The sequence below is a fragment of the Leptonychotes weddellii genome, chromosome 12 (assembly GCF_054177405.1).
Source record: "Leptonychotes weddellii isolate Sample4059 chromosome 12, ASM5417740v2, whole genome shotgun sequence".
NCBI lineage: Eukaryota > Metazoa > Chordata > Mammalia > Carnivora > Phocidae > Leptonychotes > Leptonychotes weddellii.
Window position 1 is genome coordinate 59,737,109 of NC_138380.1, and position 19,110 is coordinate 59,756,218.

Consider the following 19,110-nt stretch of genomic DNA (forward strand, 5'->3'; position numbering starts at 1 on the left):
AGGACCCGGATTCTTTTCTACACAGAACCCAGTCTTTAATGAGATCATCTTACTCCCCTTTTAAGAAATGGCAACCAAAGTCTTTTTCATATGGAATTCACAAAGCTCAAGGATATTTTCATTCATTTTAATGACTATCTGAAATAAAAACAAGGAAATTAATCCCTACAGAGTCTGAACGCTCCTCCACTCTGTTAAAAGACTTAAGGGAAGTGCAAAAACACATTAAAAGAAAAGTGGACATGTTTCATTAATATGTGCATTCCATGCCTTTCTAAACAAACAAACAAAAAATCTTTTGTTTCCTAAATTACTGAACTGTGAATTCCACAGGTAACTCAACTATTTTCAAATACATAAGTTAAAAAGACACACACACAGATTCAGCATACTACATTGAGAAGTATGCTTGAAATGAGCTCAACAAAGTCCCCCAAATATTTACTTTACTTTCCAGGGATTCTAGTATTCTGCACTTAACAATTTTAGCAAGCATTTTGTTGTGGTTACCTCAATTACTGTTTTGCAATTGCTGTCTATTAAATTTCCTAGCACAAACTGGCTGTAAGATTGTTTTAGGTCGTCATTAAGAAATTTATATTAAATATGCAATAAGCTACTTTGGTTAACAGAAGTTGGGGGGGATATTAGTGTCACAGTTTATTATTATAAATAATTTTTGTGTCTTCTGTCAGCATAACCACAGTAGTATCTCAATACCACCAGCTGATAATAATCTTTATAAATCCTACTTTGCAGCTATACCATCTGTTAGTTATTATTTTATATGTGTCTCCATATGCATATGTGAATTAGTTGTCACTCAAGACAAATATATAAATAGAATTGTGGTTTTGTGGGGAGATTTTTATTGGCTTGTTTTTGTGTTTTGTTATCTTTAGGCCAGTAAACTAAATAAACATATTCCTCAGGCTTGGAAACTGAAACTAAATGCAAATATAAAAATAATTTTTGTAGTACAAATAAAAGAAATTTAAATTCAATACACACTAAAAGTATCTACTAAAACGAGGTTGAAATTAATAGTCACCAAAAGTGGATATAATTAAAGAACCTGAGGGCGCCTGGGTGGCTCAGATGGTTAAGCGTCTGCCTTCGTTCGGCTCAGGTCATGATCTCAGGGTCCTGGGATCGAGTCCCGCATCGGGCTTCCTGCTCCTTGGGAGCCTGCTTCTCCCTCTGCCTCTCTCTCTCTCTGTCTCTCATGAATAAATAAATAAAATCTTTAAAAAAAAATAAAAATAAAAAAAAAATAAAGAACCTGAAATTTACATAGTCATAGCTTTTGAAATATACCTACAAAACCAAAAAAGAATAGGCCCACTAGTAAATTAGTAGCTAATATGGTTCCAGTTTTCACAATACAAAACACTTGCCATGACTGATGATTTGAAAATAATGACTAATTACTTGCTTACTTGTAATGTTTATTTCCCTGAAAAGAGGAGTCATAAAGGCAAAAACTCAAAACGAGGCCCCCCGTGAATCTGTGGGTTTATCCCCGAGCTGTAAGTAACCGGCCCCTAGACTGGCAGAAACAGTAAGTAGTGGCACCCTCATTACAGCTCAGGACCAAAATTCACCCAGAAAGGCAACAAGAAAAAAAGAAGGAACAGAAGGAGATGGATAATCCTCCAGTTGCAATTTGTTCCAAATTATAACGCTTTCCCCAAGTGCTAGAGTCTAATGGCTTTCATTTCAATAAGCCCAAACATGGGCTTATAGGGGCTCACGCTCTACGCACCGAAAACAGGATGAACTCTCTTAAAAGCTACCAGTGGCTCTTAAAACACGGATTAAAGCGCAGCGTGAGAGTAACCACATTGGATGACTAGATGGTTCAATATTTCCTTAAGTTATCCTATTTTAGGTGATGATGCTCTGGGATCATATAGAGGAACACCAAGGTAGAAACAGTAGTCACTACTTAAAGTCATCATTGAGAGAAACCCTAAAATATTTAGGGAAGGGGACTGAAGAAGACAAGTACACTGAGAAATTATGTTTTTCTGAAATGAATGCCACATTACTTTCAGTTCACAAAGTAAAAAGTCCCACTAATTACTTAATACAAATAAATATGCTGCCTTTCAGAGTCATTTGTGTAAACACAGGAAGATATCTCATAATCCACCTCTGTAAAAATGAACTTATTTGATGTCCAAACCAGATCTCTTTTTTTGCACATTATATTCTGCCTAGATGCTAGAATTTCCACGATGTTGGGAGAGACTCTATTTGGAGAGGAACACATGTTTTAAGTATACTTGGGCTATGAAGTGTAAGGAAAAAATATCACAGACTACTTAAAATATTTTAACTGCCATCAAAACTACAGTGTGGCACACGCCGAGTTCCATTCATTTCTTAACCCTTTATCATCCATCACTGAGATTCCTGTGTGGAAAGTCATTTCATACCATGATTTGCCCCTGTATTTCTAAGTTTTTATTAAAAATGTTCTTATTGAAGGATTTCATTAAGGAATTTCACAGGAATTTATCATACAGGAATTAATTGTGTAAATAATAAGACAAATTCTTTCATGGTCCAAAGCTCACCTACTGCCTGAGGTCTCTCTTCACTCTCCCTCCCTAATGATACCTATTCCTTCCCTGAAATCTCACTTATCTTTGAAGTTATGGAGTTTAAGGAAATTTTTTATTCCATCTTTTATTATAGTGATTTGTAGCGCTTTCTAATTTTTCCATGAATCAATTGAGAATTTCTGCTTCTATAGCTAAGAATCAGAGTCGTATGTATATTTACATCCTCTCCACCCCAAGTCCAACAATTCCTTGAGAATAGCAGGCAATCTTGATGTTTATCTGAACTCACCAAAAAACCTATTTCAATATACTAAAAGCCACCTTCTCCAAAGGGTCCTTAGAAAAGGGAGTTATATTTGGGCAATTAAAGCGTTATTTTTAGGCATTATGGAACCCACACTAATTTACCAAACATATTCTCATTATAAATAATATTTCAACATTTCTTGTATAGCCACTAAAAATGAAAATAGCAAGAATCTTTTCTGCTCGGTACAATAGTTACGGTTTCTTAATCAGATGTGTATCTTTTTAAAAATTTTTATTTATTTATTTGACAGAGAGAGAGAGAACAGCAAGGGAGAAGGAGAAGCAGACGTCCCGCTGAGCAGGGTGCCCGACATGGGACTCGATCCCAGGACCCCGGGATCATGACCTGAACCAAAGGCAGACCCTTAACCGACTGAGCCACCCAGGTGCCCCTATCTGTTTTTTTTTTTTAACTAACTGAAATCATTACACCCTTGCTTACTAATGTAGTAAGAGTGCCAAAAATAATGTAAATTAATAGATTTTTATGGGTAACTCCTAAGAAATAAGAAAATTTTTTTCTTTTTATAGTGGTAAAGAGAGAGAAAAAAACCAACTATGTGTTTATAGTGTAAGAGGAAAAAGAGGATTTAATGAAGAGACTCCCAAGACAGCATTTGCAGAAGACTGCTGCTTTGTTCCTTTATCCATCCCAGAATCATTGACAGGACATGTCTGTCACACCACATGGGTCTGACAGTCTGTTAGTGGCTGAAGCTAGTTCGCTAAGCTGTAGACTGCACCTTCCAGGAACTGACACTTCGGTGAAGTCATAAGGACAACACACGTGGTACGAGGACACGGAGGTTCTCTCTGGCTGGGAGTGCAGGGAGAAGAGTTCAAAAAGGAGGTGTCGTTTGGATAGCATTTTGGTTTTAAGCTTTATTCTGCTGGTTTCAAGCCATTGGGTGGGGGGAGGGGGTCTGATGTGACAAAACCTGCTCATCTAGTAACAGTCTAGTGAGCAGATGAAGACCTCGTTGGAGAATGAGAAAACAGACTTGGAAGATATTTGTGAGGCAGAATCAATAAGATTTGATAGACTTGATAAAGAGATTGAGGAGAGTGAGTCAAAATGAAACTCTGAGGCCTTTAACTTGGCAGGCAGATGATGACGTTACAGCAAATCTCGATTATCACTGACACGTATTTACTGAGCACCTTCCACGTACCAGACACTTTTCTAGGCCCACAGAGTCTGTTTTTGTTCTAGTCAGGGGAGGCAGATAGTAAACAAATGAATAATCTGAGAAGTAATAAACTTGATGGAAGAAATAAAACAGGGTTATGTGACAGTGACCGGGGGAAAGAGACACTTTAGCTGAGGTAGTCATGAAAAGTGACATTTGAACTAAGACCTGAATGACCGTTGGTAACAAAGGGAGAGCAAACGCAAAGGTTGCGGTGGGAAGGAGCTTAACATGACCAAGGGACAGAACAGTAGCTGGGAGGTGGGTGTGGGGAGAAAGGAGATAGGAGAGCATTTATTCTAGTTAACAGTGTGCCGCAGGCAGGGTTTCAGCCAAGGAGTGATGTGATCTGATTCGTATTTCCATCTCCTGTGTAGGAGAATGGACTTAAGGGAGAAGAACGCGAGGGTGAGGGTGGTGACTCAGTCTAGGGTTCTGTCAGTGCTGGTGCTGAGAGGGGGTCAGATTCCCGTTGTAAAGGGACAGGTGACAGGGCTTAGGGACGGGCTGCATGTGGAGTGTGAGGAAGAGAGGAGCCGGGACACCTCAGGGGTTTGGATTCTAAACAACTGTATAGAGGGTGTGGTGCTGTTACACAGAGATGGTGAAAACCTGAGCAGAGAGAACCTGCAGGGTGTTGGGGCTGGGAATCAACCAGTCCTCTCTGGTTGCGTAAAGGTTGAGCTGCCTAGAAACTTGTCAGTGAAATGGCATGTGGACAGTTGGGTACAGTCTGGAGCTCAGGGGAGAGGTCTCACGGAGATATACTTGGGGAGTCATCAGCCTCTTTGTAGAATTTAAAACCACGAGACTGGATAAGATTCATCTTGACTGACTGTGAGTGTATTCATCCATACATTTAACAAATCTTTTCAACTGCCTATTCTGTGCTAGGCTTTAGGGCTACAGAGATGAACCAAACAGGCCAGGTCCCTGACCTCTCTCTAGTTGTACGCAGCAATACCTTCCTGTGCTGTAAGAAGAATATAAATAGGGGTGTGTCACCATGTACAAAGTTCCAAAATTCATGGATGTCTCTTGTACCCTAATAATTAACCTTCCCCCTAAATCTTAAAAATGATTATTTTAGTGATTAAATAATGTTGGTATGTTTCTACGTAGTATGTGGAAGTATCTGAATTACATTTTGAAGTACCCACAAGGAAGAAATCATTTTCTCCTGTGGAAAAGAACAAATGCCCTAGTCTTGCCACTGAACGCCAAGGAGTACACTTTGATGCCAGAAATGGTAATGTAATGCAGTTCTGAATAGGTTATTTGCAAACCGTTCTCGACAGCTTCATATATTATCTATTTATCCCAATGTATTAGAAAATAGTCACTCAATTAAAAATAGTTCAAATGTTTTAACTTAGGTGCTCTTTTCCTCTTTTTTCAATTGGGAGTTTCCAGTTCCAGCATTAGGAAAAGCTTAGCCCTGGCGAAACCACTCCCTGTGCTGCCATCTCTGACTTTTGAGCAGATCACCTGCTTTTTCTGTCCGAGGCACCTGTCTACATGAGCAAGAGTAGAAGTTACCATTTATCCTCAGAGGACTATCTAATCATACTGACTGGTTAGCTTCACCCCAAAAGGACTTACCAAGTTTCACTTACCTCCAAAGGCTGGCTGCTTTCGGCTTCTGAAGTTTTACCTTTTGCTGCCTTTCTTTGCTCATGTTCTGTATCTCCTATGAAGAGAAGAACAAAAACAAAGACAAACCTTTACCATACCCTGGAGGCCAAATTGTCTTCTATTTATTTAAAATTACTTTTGTTACTGTACGTTTCACAGTATGGAAGTAACTACTATTTCCTTTGTTACAAAGTAAGGTAATTTTTAAGAATGATAATTTTATACAGGTTCCAGAAATCATACATACATCTACATACATACAACCTAAACCAGAGATGTATCCTGCTTCTATAGACGTTTACTCTGGAAAAATTCGTATTTTGAAAATCAAGTCATATTTCAAATAAACTAGGAAAGCTTATGACTTAAGGAAGATACAGCAAATTATTTTCAAATTAAAAGTCTTTGTAATATGAATAACTGTCCTCCAAGTTAGTTTTTTAAATAAGGTTTACTCATTATAGTGTTTACTTGTGTGTCTGTAGATTTGCCTCAGAGTAGATATGTATATTTGCATGTAATAGTTAACCAAACATCAAACAATCTTTACAGAAGGCAAGAACAACGAACAGATTCATAAATTAGCCTTTGGTTAATACTTTGATTCCTAAGGCTGATGCCTGGTGGGTTATATTACTAAATGAAGTTGGTAACTAGGCTGGCTCCAAGGACATAGGACAGACACAAACATAGGTAAGTATAAGCATAATTTAATTTCTTAATGGCCTACTTTAATTTATTAACTATCACTAATGATCTGTGATTAACACATGGTAGGTAAAGAAACAATTAATGAGAGCTTGATTTAGTAATTTGTAAACTGCACTTCCCGTAAAATTAAGCCAGCTCAGGAATGTCTACAACAGGGAAGATTACAAAATTCATAGATGATGACTTGGCCAACACTAAAGGTTAGGAATTTGTTAATAAGGAAGGTCATAAGTCCTGATTGGAGATAACAAAGTATGCAAGTCCTGGCTGAGCTTAACTTTTTTTATGAAACACAAAAGTTCAGCATACCATTGCCGATAATCAAGGAAGAGCCTCATTGAAATTTTAAGGAATTAAATAAACCTGTTAAATTCTAAAATCATGAAGAATTATGGGGCTCCTGGGTGGCTCAGTTGGTTAAGGGTCCGACTCTTGCTTTTGGCTTAGGTCATGATCTCAGGGTCATGAGATTGAGCCCTGCGTCAGGCTCCCGGCTGGGTGTGGCGCCTGCTTAAGATTCTCTCTCTCTCTCTCCCTCTTCCTCTGTCCCTCCCCTACTGTTTCTAAAATTAATAAATAAATCTTTAAAAAATAAAATAAAATGCAAGCACATCAATCAATGCATATTCTAGCTTATAAGCTCTGTTCTCAGCTATGTGCAACATTATTATCGTTGGCAAGACCTACCACATAATGGGTGTTCAATAAATACTAGCTGAATAAATCAGTGAACTTTTCTTTATACTTTCTAGTTCATAAAACTGAGATAAAATATTAAATGGTATGTAATAAAAGCTATATTTGAGCATACAGTTAATGTCCTTCTAAAACATACTTGTTAAACTTAAAAGGCAGCTGTATTAAGTACCACTAGGGTGTACTGCTTCTAGGGATCCATGATTGTGGCATAACTTATTAGATTTTAAGAACAGTTAACGATTACTTATAAGAAAAAAAACCATCATACTAAAACAAAAACATCAGGAACTTTTGGGTTATGTCTATAGGATAATAAAGTTAATAACTGTTAAGTGAAACATTTACATCAAACTACTTTTGTGACCTAACATGTCAAACTATTTTGATTGATTTTGCAAATGCTTGTTTAAACTGACCATTTATTTGCAGATCGAGGAGAACCTGCTTTTCAGAAATCTCTCTTCTCTCTGAAAGTTAGGGACAAGATCATCAACCCCCAGTTTACAGGTGGCAAAACAGATGCCAGAGGAGTTTAGTTGGCTTGGCTAACGACGTGAGGGCACAGCAGCCCAAGGAGCCGAGGTAATGCAAGGCCCTACACAATGCGGTCAGAGTGTGTTTAAGGACTCACAAGCCTGATTCTTACAATATATATTGTCCAATACAAAAGGTCATTTACTCAAGAGTTTCTACCTTTTTGAATGATTATTGCTCTATCCCATAGGCACACAAACACTGTATTTAGCTAAAGTCATTCAACACGAAGTCCGGGCTTACTTGGCCATTTTCTGACTTCAAGCTGTGTGTCTGTGTGATGCTTTCTCCATTTCTCCCTACTGCTTGAATAACCAGAAAGGTTATCAGCCAGTGTTCCTGACATCACACAACACATCTGCCTGGAAGCGACTGTAGAATCACTATTTACTGAAATGCCACGTCTGGCGATGACTCAGATAGGACAATAACTGATTACAAGGAAAAATGCCATCTGCGAGATTATTCTCTATAAACAAAGGCACAAAATGAAAACTGCTCAAACCACAAACAGAAAAGAACAGGTCACAATGAAATATAATTTTTGAAGGTTTTTCCTTCCCACTGAAGAATTATTTTATCATGAGAAACATTCAGTTATTTTCTCTAATTTTTTATAACCCACACAAAAGTTAGATACTTCAACAATAAACAAAGACGCATGTGACAAATGTGGAATAAGGTACTTTAGTTTTCAAATTGTCCATTAACTCTGATTTATACACTGGATAGATTAAAATTTTTCATTTGCGAGTCAGCTGTTTATAAAGAAGACTAGAACCCCTAGGGGCAGAGGCACTCAGGGACTTGCCCCAAGTCTCCCAGGTAGAAGGCAGTCACAGTGGGGGCAGAACCTAGTCTTCTGACATTTCTAGGGACTCTCCGGTCTGGTAGAAGGTTCCAACGGATGTGGGCAAAGGTGGAGGAATCAAGTCTGAGAGAGTGGTGAAGAGAAGGGCCCACGGATGCGAAAGGGAGCTCTGAATGCAGGATCTTGTGCTGGTCCAACCCTCTGGGATTAGGGATTTGCAAATTTTTCCAGTAAAGTGCTAGATAATAAACATTTTAGACTTCATGGGTCCTATGGTTTCTGTCACAAAATTCTCAACTCTACCTTTGTGGCTGAAAACAGTCATAAACAATATATAAACCAATGAATGTGGCTGTGTTCTGATAAAATTTATTTATAAAAACAAGTTTCAGGCTGTAGTTTCCTGATCCCTGTTTTTTTTTTTTTTTTTTTTTTTATTAAATTATCACTATGCTCAACGTGGGGCTCGAACTCACGACCCTGAGATCAGAGTTGCATGCTTTACTGACTGAGCCAGCCGGGTGCCCTTCCTGATCCCATTCTAGAGACTATATGTATTCCACCTTTTCTAGGATAAAAGGCTGAATTATGTTTGAGTTATATGAGGAAACAAGCAAGGGATGGTCATTAGAGTATCATTATGATCCTAATCTACTGGGTGAATTGGGTCAAGGGTGGGGAGAAATGGTGGTGAAGAGTGAGAAAAGGAGAGGAACCCTATTGCCTACTTGGGTTACCCAAAGGAGACTTGTCTTGACAAGAGAGGGGGTGAGGGAGTTCCTTCACTCCTTAGGTCTCCTTCAATGTGGAGGAAGCTCCACTAACATTAAGCCAAGGCCTCCCTCCACTCTCTAATCCATGGCTTGGTAATTTTGGGGGCTTTGCACATGTGGTTCTGCCCTAATTCTTCCCCTTCTCTTGAGAATGGGAGGACAATAGACAGCACGTTGCTGTCTGCTCTGTCGCTCCACGGGTACCTCCTCCCACCTGGGAAAGCCTGCCCCAGCCCAGCATTTTCTGTAACTGAATGGAGCTCAATATAAGCCTGGTGTTCAGAAATCCATTTGGTCCTTGATGGAAGAAGCCACATTCTTCAACACCAGTTTACTAGGCAATAAAGATGAGAATTTGGTCTCTATTTGGTGGGGGTTTTTTTCCCCCTAAATTGATTAGATCTTATCTGGAGAAGATGGGTTACTATTGGAAGGCCCTAGGGTCTAAAAGGATGGGGAATGGGCTGATATGGACAGGGCTGGAGCCTACCTAAATATGAAAAGCTGTGAATACAGAAAACTGTTTTCTTTCTTTTAACTAGAGAAGAATTATATAGAACTGCATTTCTCAGAATACAGTCCACAAAATACTACTTTTGAGGGGTTCACATGGAAAAAAGATTTCTATGGTCAAAAGTATAAGGAAAATCTGCAGAATGCATTCCCTTCCCGTTGATTTCCAATGCACTTAAACATATTAGAGGCTCGGAGAAATTCTTCTAGTAAAGAATCTTTAAGGGCGCCTGGGTGGCTCAGTTGGTTAAGTGTCTGACTCTTGATTTCAGCTCAGGTCATGATCTCAGGGTCCTAAGATCGAGCCGCACATTGGGCTCCATGCTGGGCACGGAGCCTGCTTGGGATTCTCGCTCTCCCTTTGCCCCTCCCTGCACTCTCTCCCTCTTAAAAAAAAAAAAAAAAAAAAAAAAAGGAAAGAAACTTTAAAACTTTTTCCACAATATATTTGACTATGGAGCATTTTATTCACCCGATACCCATTAAGAGGGTATCTTACAGAGGTCTATGAATACACTATGCAAAATGCTGATAGATGTTTCTGAAGTTAAAATTGATTATGAAATGTATTATTCTTACCCGATTCTTCAGAAGACCCTCAAAATTGTCAAATTTGTTATTCAGCTTTTGACATTCATCTTCCTCAGTGCTAACCTACACCTATTTTCCTTTCGCTATCTTTTCACAGCCATCTTTTCCCATCAATTCATTCGATGGCATTTGGGGCGGACTAGCAGTATGTGACTGCATTCTACTACATCATTCTGATTCTAGAACAGCTGACGATCCATGGAGGAGAACAGGGGAACCAGGCACCTTGAAGACACAGGAGAAGCCCAAGTGAGCAGAAATATCTCCCCCGCATATTCCACCAATTAGAGATTCATTAGGGTTAATGAGCTCCTCTTTTAAAATGCAAATACCCTCTGGGAGTGCTTGCTTATTAGTCATTCACCAAGTGAAGTAGTGGAAAGAACAGTGGAATGGGCATTCCATTAACTCCTTTTCATTCGTCAGTCACACACTCATTATACAAGGCAGCCTGGCACTGTGGCGAGGGAATGGCTCTGGAAGCTGACGGAACTCGACCTCAATCCTTTACCAAATCCATGACCTTGGGCAAGGTACTTAACTTCTCAGAGCCTCAATTTCCTCATCAGAAAAATGGGAATAATGATACATAATAAGGCTGCTATGAAGACTAGACTGAGAAAACACGTTCAAGACTGAGAAAACACGTTCAATGCTAAGGGCAGGGAAGAAGGGGGCGGAGTTGGGGCAAGATAAAGGTTTCGTCTTCAGTGCTGGTGTCCTCCTGCCCTTGTCACGGGGCTGTTGCCGGTACCCCTGCAAAGGAGAGAGGACAGGAGAGGCCCTCGCGTGTTATCTCATTTAGTGCTCTTGGCAGCGCCATGAGGTAGGCTTTATTCTATCCACGCAAGAATGGCAGGCCTGCTGTTGGAGTCCAAGTCCGCCGACAATGCCAAATCATTACATAATCTCATGCTGCTTCCCATTACTTATCAAAACCTGAGTTATCCAACTCAGCTTAATACACTTTACATTGGAGTCTCCTCCAGTTTAGTTTAGTTTTCCCTTCCACAGTTTCCCATACTATCCATTTTACTCCCCGTTTTCCACTATAATGAAGAAAGGAAGAAGAGACAGAAAGCAAAAATACTAATTGCTGAAGACATGTCCTGCCCAGGAGCCCGCTGCTGTCAGGTCAGGATTCTGATGGCAATTGTTGTAATCCCATGAGGAAAAGAGCCAAGAGGAACAGCTAAGCCGGGGAGGGAGGAACGAAGTTAGCAAACAAAAATGGGAAAAGGTTCAAGCTGACTAGGGATGAAAGAAAAGCAAATTAAAATGACACCAAGAATATATTAAATTAGCACACCAAAATTATTACACCCCAGATTCGCTAAGGATGGACTACAACTAACTCAATGGCATCATTCTGACAATGAAGTGAATACTTGATAAACATCTGTTGATTTGACTGTGGCGGGTGTGGTGAGGGGGGTGGAGAAGAAAGACGGTTCTATATACATACTTACCAAGGGCTTATAAAAAGAAGGAATTATAAATGAATGTTAAAACATGAAAAAAAAATCTAAGGGTTCAACAGAACCGGCAATCTACTTTTTATATTAATGTGGATCTTACTTTTAATACATATTGATATACAACCTTTAGGTAGGCATCATGTTAGATTTTAATTTTCTGACTGCTGTTAAAATCACACAGTTAAAACCTTGCTTACTCCTTTAAAAGCCTGGGGGCACATGAACAGTGAAACACGTTTACTCAGGAAAGTAGGAATATCAGCAAATCCAACTGAGGTCAGACCCACTGATCAGTCCTACTGCCTGCTCTTAATTAACTTGTCCTAGGATTCCAAGGATGTCTTTAGGTCTGAGTCTTGTTGCTTTGTAGCTATGGGTAGTAATTTTTCTGGAAGATCTTAAAGCAACCAAAAACATCCATTCAGCTTTAACACTATGAGCTTTAACACTTTAAACCCAGGCATTCTTACTTTTGGACTGGAAGACTAGAAACACAAAAGATCCCCCCCCCCAATTAATTTTGTACAATATTGCATCATGCCGTACAAATCTTCTTCAAAGGATTTCTGTTACTATCTTTCCAAAATCAGAGTAAACTTACATACTGTGAGAGTAAGTTCGGCTGACCATTCCTGACTCTGGATCCCAGAATGCTGCTGAAAGAAAGCTCCATAAAGGGCCGCTCTGAGCCCTCCACGGACAACAGGTTCTACAGGCTCTGTGAAAACAAACAGCACTGACACAAAAAGGATTTTCAGTGTGTATGGCTTGAAGCCAAACTTTGTAAAGAGAAAAGAGTAGGCTCACTCTCCTAGGTTATCTGGTATCCTGAGACACAGACTCAAATGTGCTGCCTGTTGTGGGTAAAATGATGGCACTGATCTATCACTAATAATGCAACTTAGGTTGGAGATGTATTGACATCACGTCACTCACTGTCAGGAGTGTTGTCTCCTTTCCAACCAAAAGAATAAACTTGTGAAATTACTGGTTGGTGTAAGGAGTTCTGCTCAGTCAGTTCTCAACATAGAAAAATAAGTGATCCCATGAGATCAAATGTGTGTTTCAAACACAGCATCGGTTGGTCCAATCAGAGATATTAGGCAGGTAATCTTCTCAATCTCTTGAAATTTGAGTTCTTAGACTGATTAAAAAAAAAAAGGGGGGGGTGTTTAGTGTGGTAGAAAACCACAAAGAAAATCTCTAGCAGAAACGGGAGCAGTATATGAAATATATTATAATCAGCTTCAAGTTAAGTTTCATTCATTCAAGAAATATTTGTTAAACACCTGCCATGTACCATATATCATGCTGGGCACCGTGTGAACTAGTGCAATCCTATCCCCGCCCTCACATCATTTACATTTTCCTAGAAGGGACTTCAACGGAGCAAATGCAAGTCACAAAAACTGGCTGTAGAAATGAGCCAAAAACTAAAAATTATGGGAGTACCCAATCAGTTAAGGAATAGAAATTCTGTGAAAAAGGTGGCTAGCTATTACAAAACCAAAATTCCTAACCATGGCTTTGCCCCTACTCCCTCCACAGCTCCTTTCATTTAAAAAAAAAAAAAAAGTCATTAGTATCATTACTTTTAACTGGAAGTCAAATATTAAACATGCTCTTGCGTCACCCAAAAGTTTGAAGAGAATATTTCTCTTCATTATTTGAAGAAAAGTTGATATTTAAAACAGTGAATCACCTGCAAATCACAGATCACAATGAGAAGCAAAGCCACTCACAGCAGATATGATGAGGGGGCATGATGTGATAACTGGATGAAGACAAAGAGTTTGATTTCAAAATGCAGAAGAACCTGGTTGGTTTTATTGAAGAGGTCACACTTGTCGTTTGGTCATATGACATAAATGTGTAAAATTACTGTCCCGAGGGTTGCAATACACTGGGTCATATTTAAAATGTTCACTTAAGAAAAAGAGAATTGGTTCCTTTAAGAATTCAGGTAAACCTAGACACCACAAGGCCCAGGGAGGAAGGAAGTCCTAACCTGTTCACTGGCCCCTGACTGAAGCAGGCAGAAGGCAACAGTGAATCACCACTTAGCATCCTGAGGAAGAAGAAAGGGCTTGAATAAAAAAGGGCCCAGATCAAAGTTTAGGGTTGCAAACTGAGGCCTGGCCATCCTTTGTTACATTTATAAAACTTTTAGTCGGGCTACAATATACAGAGTGGGAAAGAAAGTGTGTCATGGGATAGCCTGGGATGAACGTGCCCCAAAGTAAGGCAGGGGCTGAAAGTGGCAGGGAGCAGAGCCTTCATATGCAGAAACAGAGGAAAACTCTGAGACCTCTCCCTGCCACTGGGGCAGTACATCTCACATTTCAGTGGGTGTAAGAATCACCAGGAGTGCAAATTCCTGAGTCTCACAAGGCATTCAGACTTGTGAACTCTGGTGAAGCACCTCAGAATCAAAACTTTTAGCAGGCATTCCACGAGATTCTACTGCAGCTGGTTCCCGAACAACACTTTGAGAAACACCAAAGCAGACTTAGATAACATCACATGGCAGACAGATTACCATCTGCCTAATTTTTGGAATGACTGCCCCCCCTCCCTCCTTCACTCCTTCCCTCCCACATTGTTTAAATAGCTAGAGTCTGTATCTCTGTGCGAAGGTTGGGGCTCAAGAAGATAAGTTCTCCAAAGAACTGAAAACAGGATCTTGAAGAAATATCTGTACGTCCATGTTTAGAATGACAGCATTCACACACAAGAGCCAAAAGGTGGAAGCAATCCAAGTGTCCATCAACAGATGAACGGACCAACAAAATGTGACACATGCCAACAATGGAACATTACTGAGCCTTAAAAGGAAGGAAATTCTGATGCATGCTACAATATGAATGAACCTTGAAGACATTATGCTAAGTGAAGTAAGTCAGTCCTAAAAAGACGAATACTTTTTGAGTCCATTTATATGAGGTGCCTAGAATAGCCAAATTCATAGAGACAGAAAGTAGAATGGTGGCTGCCAGGGCAGGAGGCAGGGGGGAATGGAAAGATGTTCAACAGGTACTAGAGTTTGAGTTTTGCAAGGCAGAGCTTATGCATCTTTTACCACAATTAAATATAAAACATTTTTTTAAAGATTTATTTATTTTAGACAGTGAGAGAAAGAGCACGAGCCGGGGAAGGGGCAGAGAGAGAAAGAGCGAGAATCTCAAGCAGACTCCCCGCTGAGTAAGGAGACCGATGTGGGGCTCGATCTCACAACCCTGAGATCATGACCTGAGCTGAAATCAAGAGTCGGACGCTCAACTGACTGAGCCACCCAGGCTCCCCAGATATAAACCATTTTTAAAATAAGATGGGTTATATATAGCCTTTCCTTTTGTAAGAGCTTTTATGTAGTGATAAGCTCAGTATTTCAAGATGAGCGAATTTAAACAACTTGCAAGTATTTTGTAATTTTCTAACTAGTGAAAAATATGTTCTTCAAATAACACTTTAAAATAAAGTTTGCAATGATTTAAAGCAAAAAAAAAAAATAAGATGGGTTATCCTCTATTTAGAACAATAAAATGGTGGAAGCTAAAGATAAGTGTACTACTGGCTGATACTGTATTTTACAATTTATTTTAGTTTCATTATAAGTGTTTTCGTATACATTAGTCTTTATTTCATATTCTTGTTCTTCTAATACATACATATATTTAAAGAAAAAAGGAAAAATCAAGTGAAGGAAATTGTGTGTTTTCTGTCTCTCTGCCCCAAAATTGGTTATGGTTCAATAAAGAGCCTGGCTGTAAGAAATAGTCTGACCAGCCGCCCATTACAATGCATTGCACTAAAAAAAAAAAAAAAAAAAAATAAGAACCAATGTCAGGAGAGCACACTTTGGCCACTCTGTATGAGTACAATAACGTCATTTCTGTTGATGTGTATCTGCAAGCTTATTTGTACTTACATTACCAGGTAACAACATGGTGTTAGTGATAGTAAGTATCAATATACTAATAAATCTCAAATGCTGGTTATAAAAAATTGAAATTTTTGAATAACTTGAATCAAGAAATCTAAAATCTAAAGTACTGGATAAACAGATGAAACACAATGATAGAGTATGCAACTTCACAGTTAATATGCATTTCCTTTAATGATGTAAAGCAAAATACCTCAACTTCCTTTAGGGAAGAGACATTTTGCAATCACCTTAAACTCCGATTCACTAGGATGAGGAGGGGAGGTTGCAGACAATGAAATCCAGGTGTTTAGAGGAAGGTATTCAATATCAACAAATCACTTCTAAGGTGCCCACTGCTGACTTGTAATTCCCCAAAGAAATCCCATCTACGGGAGTAATGGAGTTAATGGAAGGGAAAAAAAAGAGAGTATCAGGGTAGGAGGCAGAGGACAAATCAGACTTTAAGAGCCTGCTACTGGTAGATCCTAATCTAATAACTGGGGTACACTGACCTCAGGAGTTCCAAAATAGGTTGACAGCACAAAACCAGAATGGTGAAAAGGCAAAAGCCCATTAAGAAGGAAGAAGCATCCATGATGGTGAGCAGGTGGCTCAGCTAAACAGTATGAGAATCTGCTTCATTACAGGGTGAAAAGTGATGATGAGAAGAGCAAAAATCATTCTTTGCCTGAAATATTCCTCAACCCAGACCTCAACCAGCTAATATGTATTCAATCTTCACATCTCAGCTTCAACCTCCCAAACCCATGCCCCTTTCCCTGCTCCCATGTGTTCTTCTTCTCCAAAGCGCTTCACGTAGTTGCAGTCATTTAATTGTAGGCACTCACTTGTTTAATTAGCTGTTGTTCCCACTAGACTGTCAGTTCCACCAAGGCAGTGATGTGTTTATTTTATTTGCCACATGTTTGCAGCATTTAGTATGTTGGCTGGTACCAAGTATGTGCATGGTAGGCCCTTAGATAATGGTGATTTTCTGACTGACACATTACTGACAACATGGCCTTGTCAAAAGGAGGGTGGCAGATAGTCTGAGCCAAATACATTTCTGATGAAACTATGGGATAAATAAAAGAAGCTGAAGAGGATGCACCATGATTGGTAAAAGGAAATAAGTTTATTCACAGCACTGAGAACTGGGCGAAAGGTAGAGGCTGAACAAAAGGCTTAAGCAGAGATCAATACGCACAGCCCCAATGTAAAGTTTGGACAGAATTTCAGCAATAAGGAAGGACGAGGTAGACCAGCTGTGAAATAGTTGGAAACACTTCCCAGCAGTTTGTTGAGGGTAGAACAAAAAGGACAAAGAGTCAATAGCGGTTTTGAAACCAGAGAAGAGATTTTACTGGGTTCTATGCAGTTACAGTGAGTCTGAGATAATGGCATGAAATAGAAGTGGTAGCTGGGATTCCAAAGGAATTCTGATAAAATATTTTTATTTATCTTACTGTATTTAATGCTGTATTTTTAAGTTTTTGCCACTGATGTGTATTTATTTTTAAAATACCTTCTTCAAAAAAAGGTCCCCCCAAATAAGTTAAAAAACCCAAAAACATAGTATCCCATTAGAATACATAACAACATATTTGTGATAAAAAAAAGTCTCAAAATAGTTGTAATGTTCAAAAAAAAATCTTACAGTTCTTTCAGTTTGTAAAGAAGAAATCACTCGTTTCAAGACCGGTTAAACAGTAAAACCATAAGCCATTTTAAAGTTACGAAAATTGCATGTGGTTTATGTGCTTTAAACTTATATTTCTAATTTATTACTACCTAATGCCACAGTATTCATACATTTGATATTCTTGAAATCAGAGTTCGTTTATTAAGTCCTCACTATATATTTATATCTTCATGACTCAGTGATTTCAAATAAAATCAATAGTCTTCTAAGGGTGGGTTTAGTGAAATTAGGATTCATCTGGACATGTGCCTAATTGCAATACATTAAAAAAAAAAAGGTCCAATCTCAAACAACTTCTCTTTTTTTTTTTTTTAAGGCTTAAAGGACTAGGACAGAAAGACAAACATATTAACCCAACAAGCTCTGTTATTCAAAGTCCCAGAGTAGTTGCTTCATTCCAATCAACCTGTCTCAATCAAATTCCTTCTCTTCTCCCACTCACCTACCTTACCCACCTCAAGACTTTAATAAAGCAAACCTCCCTCCTGTGGCTATCAGATTCTCTCTCTTCACAATACTAGGAGGCACATCAACCCTTGCCAGAGAAGGGTCCTGGAAACCAGAGCACGTGGCAATTCCAATCGAAGAGGAAGAGGGAAAAGTAGCTCTCCCACCAAGGCTTCCTGAGGAGGAAAATACTATATGCTTACTTCTCTGTACAGTGCCAATTGGTCTGTAGACCATGCATCTACTTATGCATGACAGGGCAAAAGACATCGGAAAGAAAAGCATAAAGAATACGGTTTCTTGTTAAGCCTGATTCCAAGATAATAGCAAATAGTGGACTTAGTAAGAAGTTTCTCAGACAGGGAGGCCGTATACAGAAGTAGTAGGATAAAGAGCTGGAGAACGGGTTGGTTTAGGCCCTGAGTTCTCAAAACAGTAAATGGACGCATATTCAAACATGAGTAGACAACAGAAATATTCTATGGTCTGAATGTGTTCCCTCAAAATTCATATGTTGAAATCCTAACCCTCAAAGATGATGGTATTAGGAGGTGGGGACTTCGGGAGGTGCTTAGGTCACGATGGTAGAGCCTTCAGGAATGGGATTAGTGCTTTATACAAGAGACCCCTCCCTAGCCCCTTTCACCATGTGAGCACATGGGGGCCAGACACCTGCTCTGAACCAGGAAGAGGGCCCTCACCAGAAAGCGACCATGCTGGTGCCTCGATCTTGAACTCTCTAGCCTACAGTATTGTGACAAATTTCTGTTGTTTATAAACTACCCAGTCTTTGGTATTTTGTTATAGCAGCCCAAAGGGTTGTGCTACAACACATTCCAAAGTTAAAATAAATAATTTGGGGGCATATCCATCATTTCTGACTATCCACATATCTGTTTCCCTATCGGATTGATGAGCTAGTGCTGTTATTTCCTAGTATTTATGGGTAGAACTTTTTTTTTTAAAGTCAGTCAGCCTGCCTACCTATCCATCTACCTATCCATCTATGCATCCATCCATGTCTTTCTTTTTTTTTTTTTTTTTTTTTAAAGATTTTTTATTTATTTATTTGAGACAGAGAGAATGAGATACAGAAAGCATGAGAGGGAGGAGGGTCAGAGGGAGAAGCAGACTCCCTGCCGAGCAGGGAGCCCGATGCGGGACTCGATCCCGGGACTCCAGGATCATGACCTGAGCCGAAGGCAGTCGCTTAACCAACTGA

The 19,110-nt window shown here is 39.3% G+C and overlaps 1 protein-coding gene and 1 long non-coding RNA gene across 4 annotated transcripts in view; one reads left to right on the top strand and one right to left on the bottom strand.

Moving 5' to 3' along the window:
- Positions 1 to 19,110, bottom strand: part of UMAD1 (UBAP1-MVB12-associated (UMA) domain containing 1) — a 201,872-nt gene that overhangs the window by 59,138 nt on the left and 123,624 nt on the right. For 2 of the 3 annotated variants that reach the window (XM_081800504.1, XM_081800505.1), the window contains one exon: positions 5,686 to 5,759. In XM_081800504.1, the coding sequence (XP_081656630.1) occupies positions 5,686 to 5,759 (74 nt within the window). Of the gene's footprint in view, positions 1 to 5,685; positions 5,760 to 12,419; positions 13,038 to 19,110 lie in introns of those variants that run through there. The other variant, XM_031031422.2, reaches the window with a different exon arrangement.
- On the top strand, positions 5,756 to 17,931 carry LOC145716557 (uncharacterized). The gene is made up of 2 exons (XR_014139328.1): positions 5,756 to 7,696; positions 10,434 to 17,931. It is a non-coding gene; the product is annotated as an uncharacterized LOC145716557 (long non-coding RNA).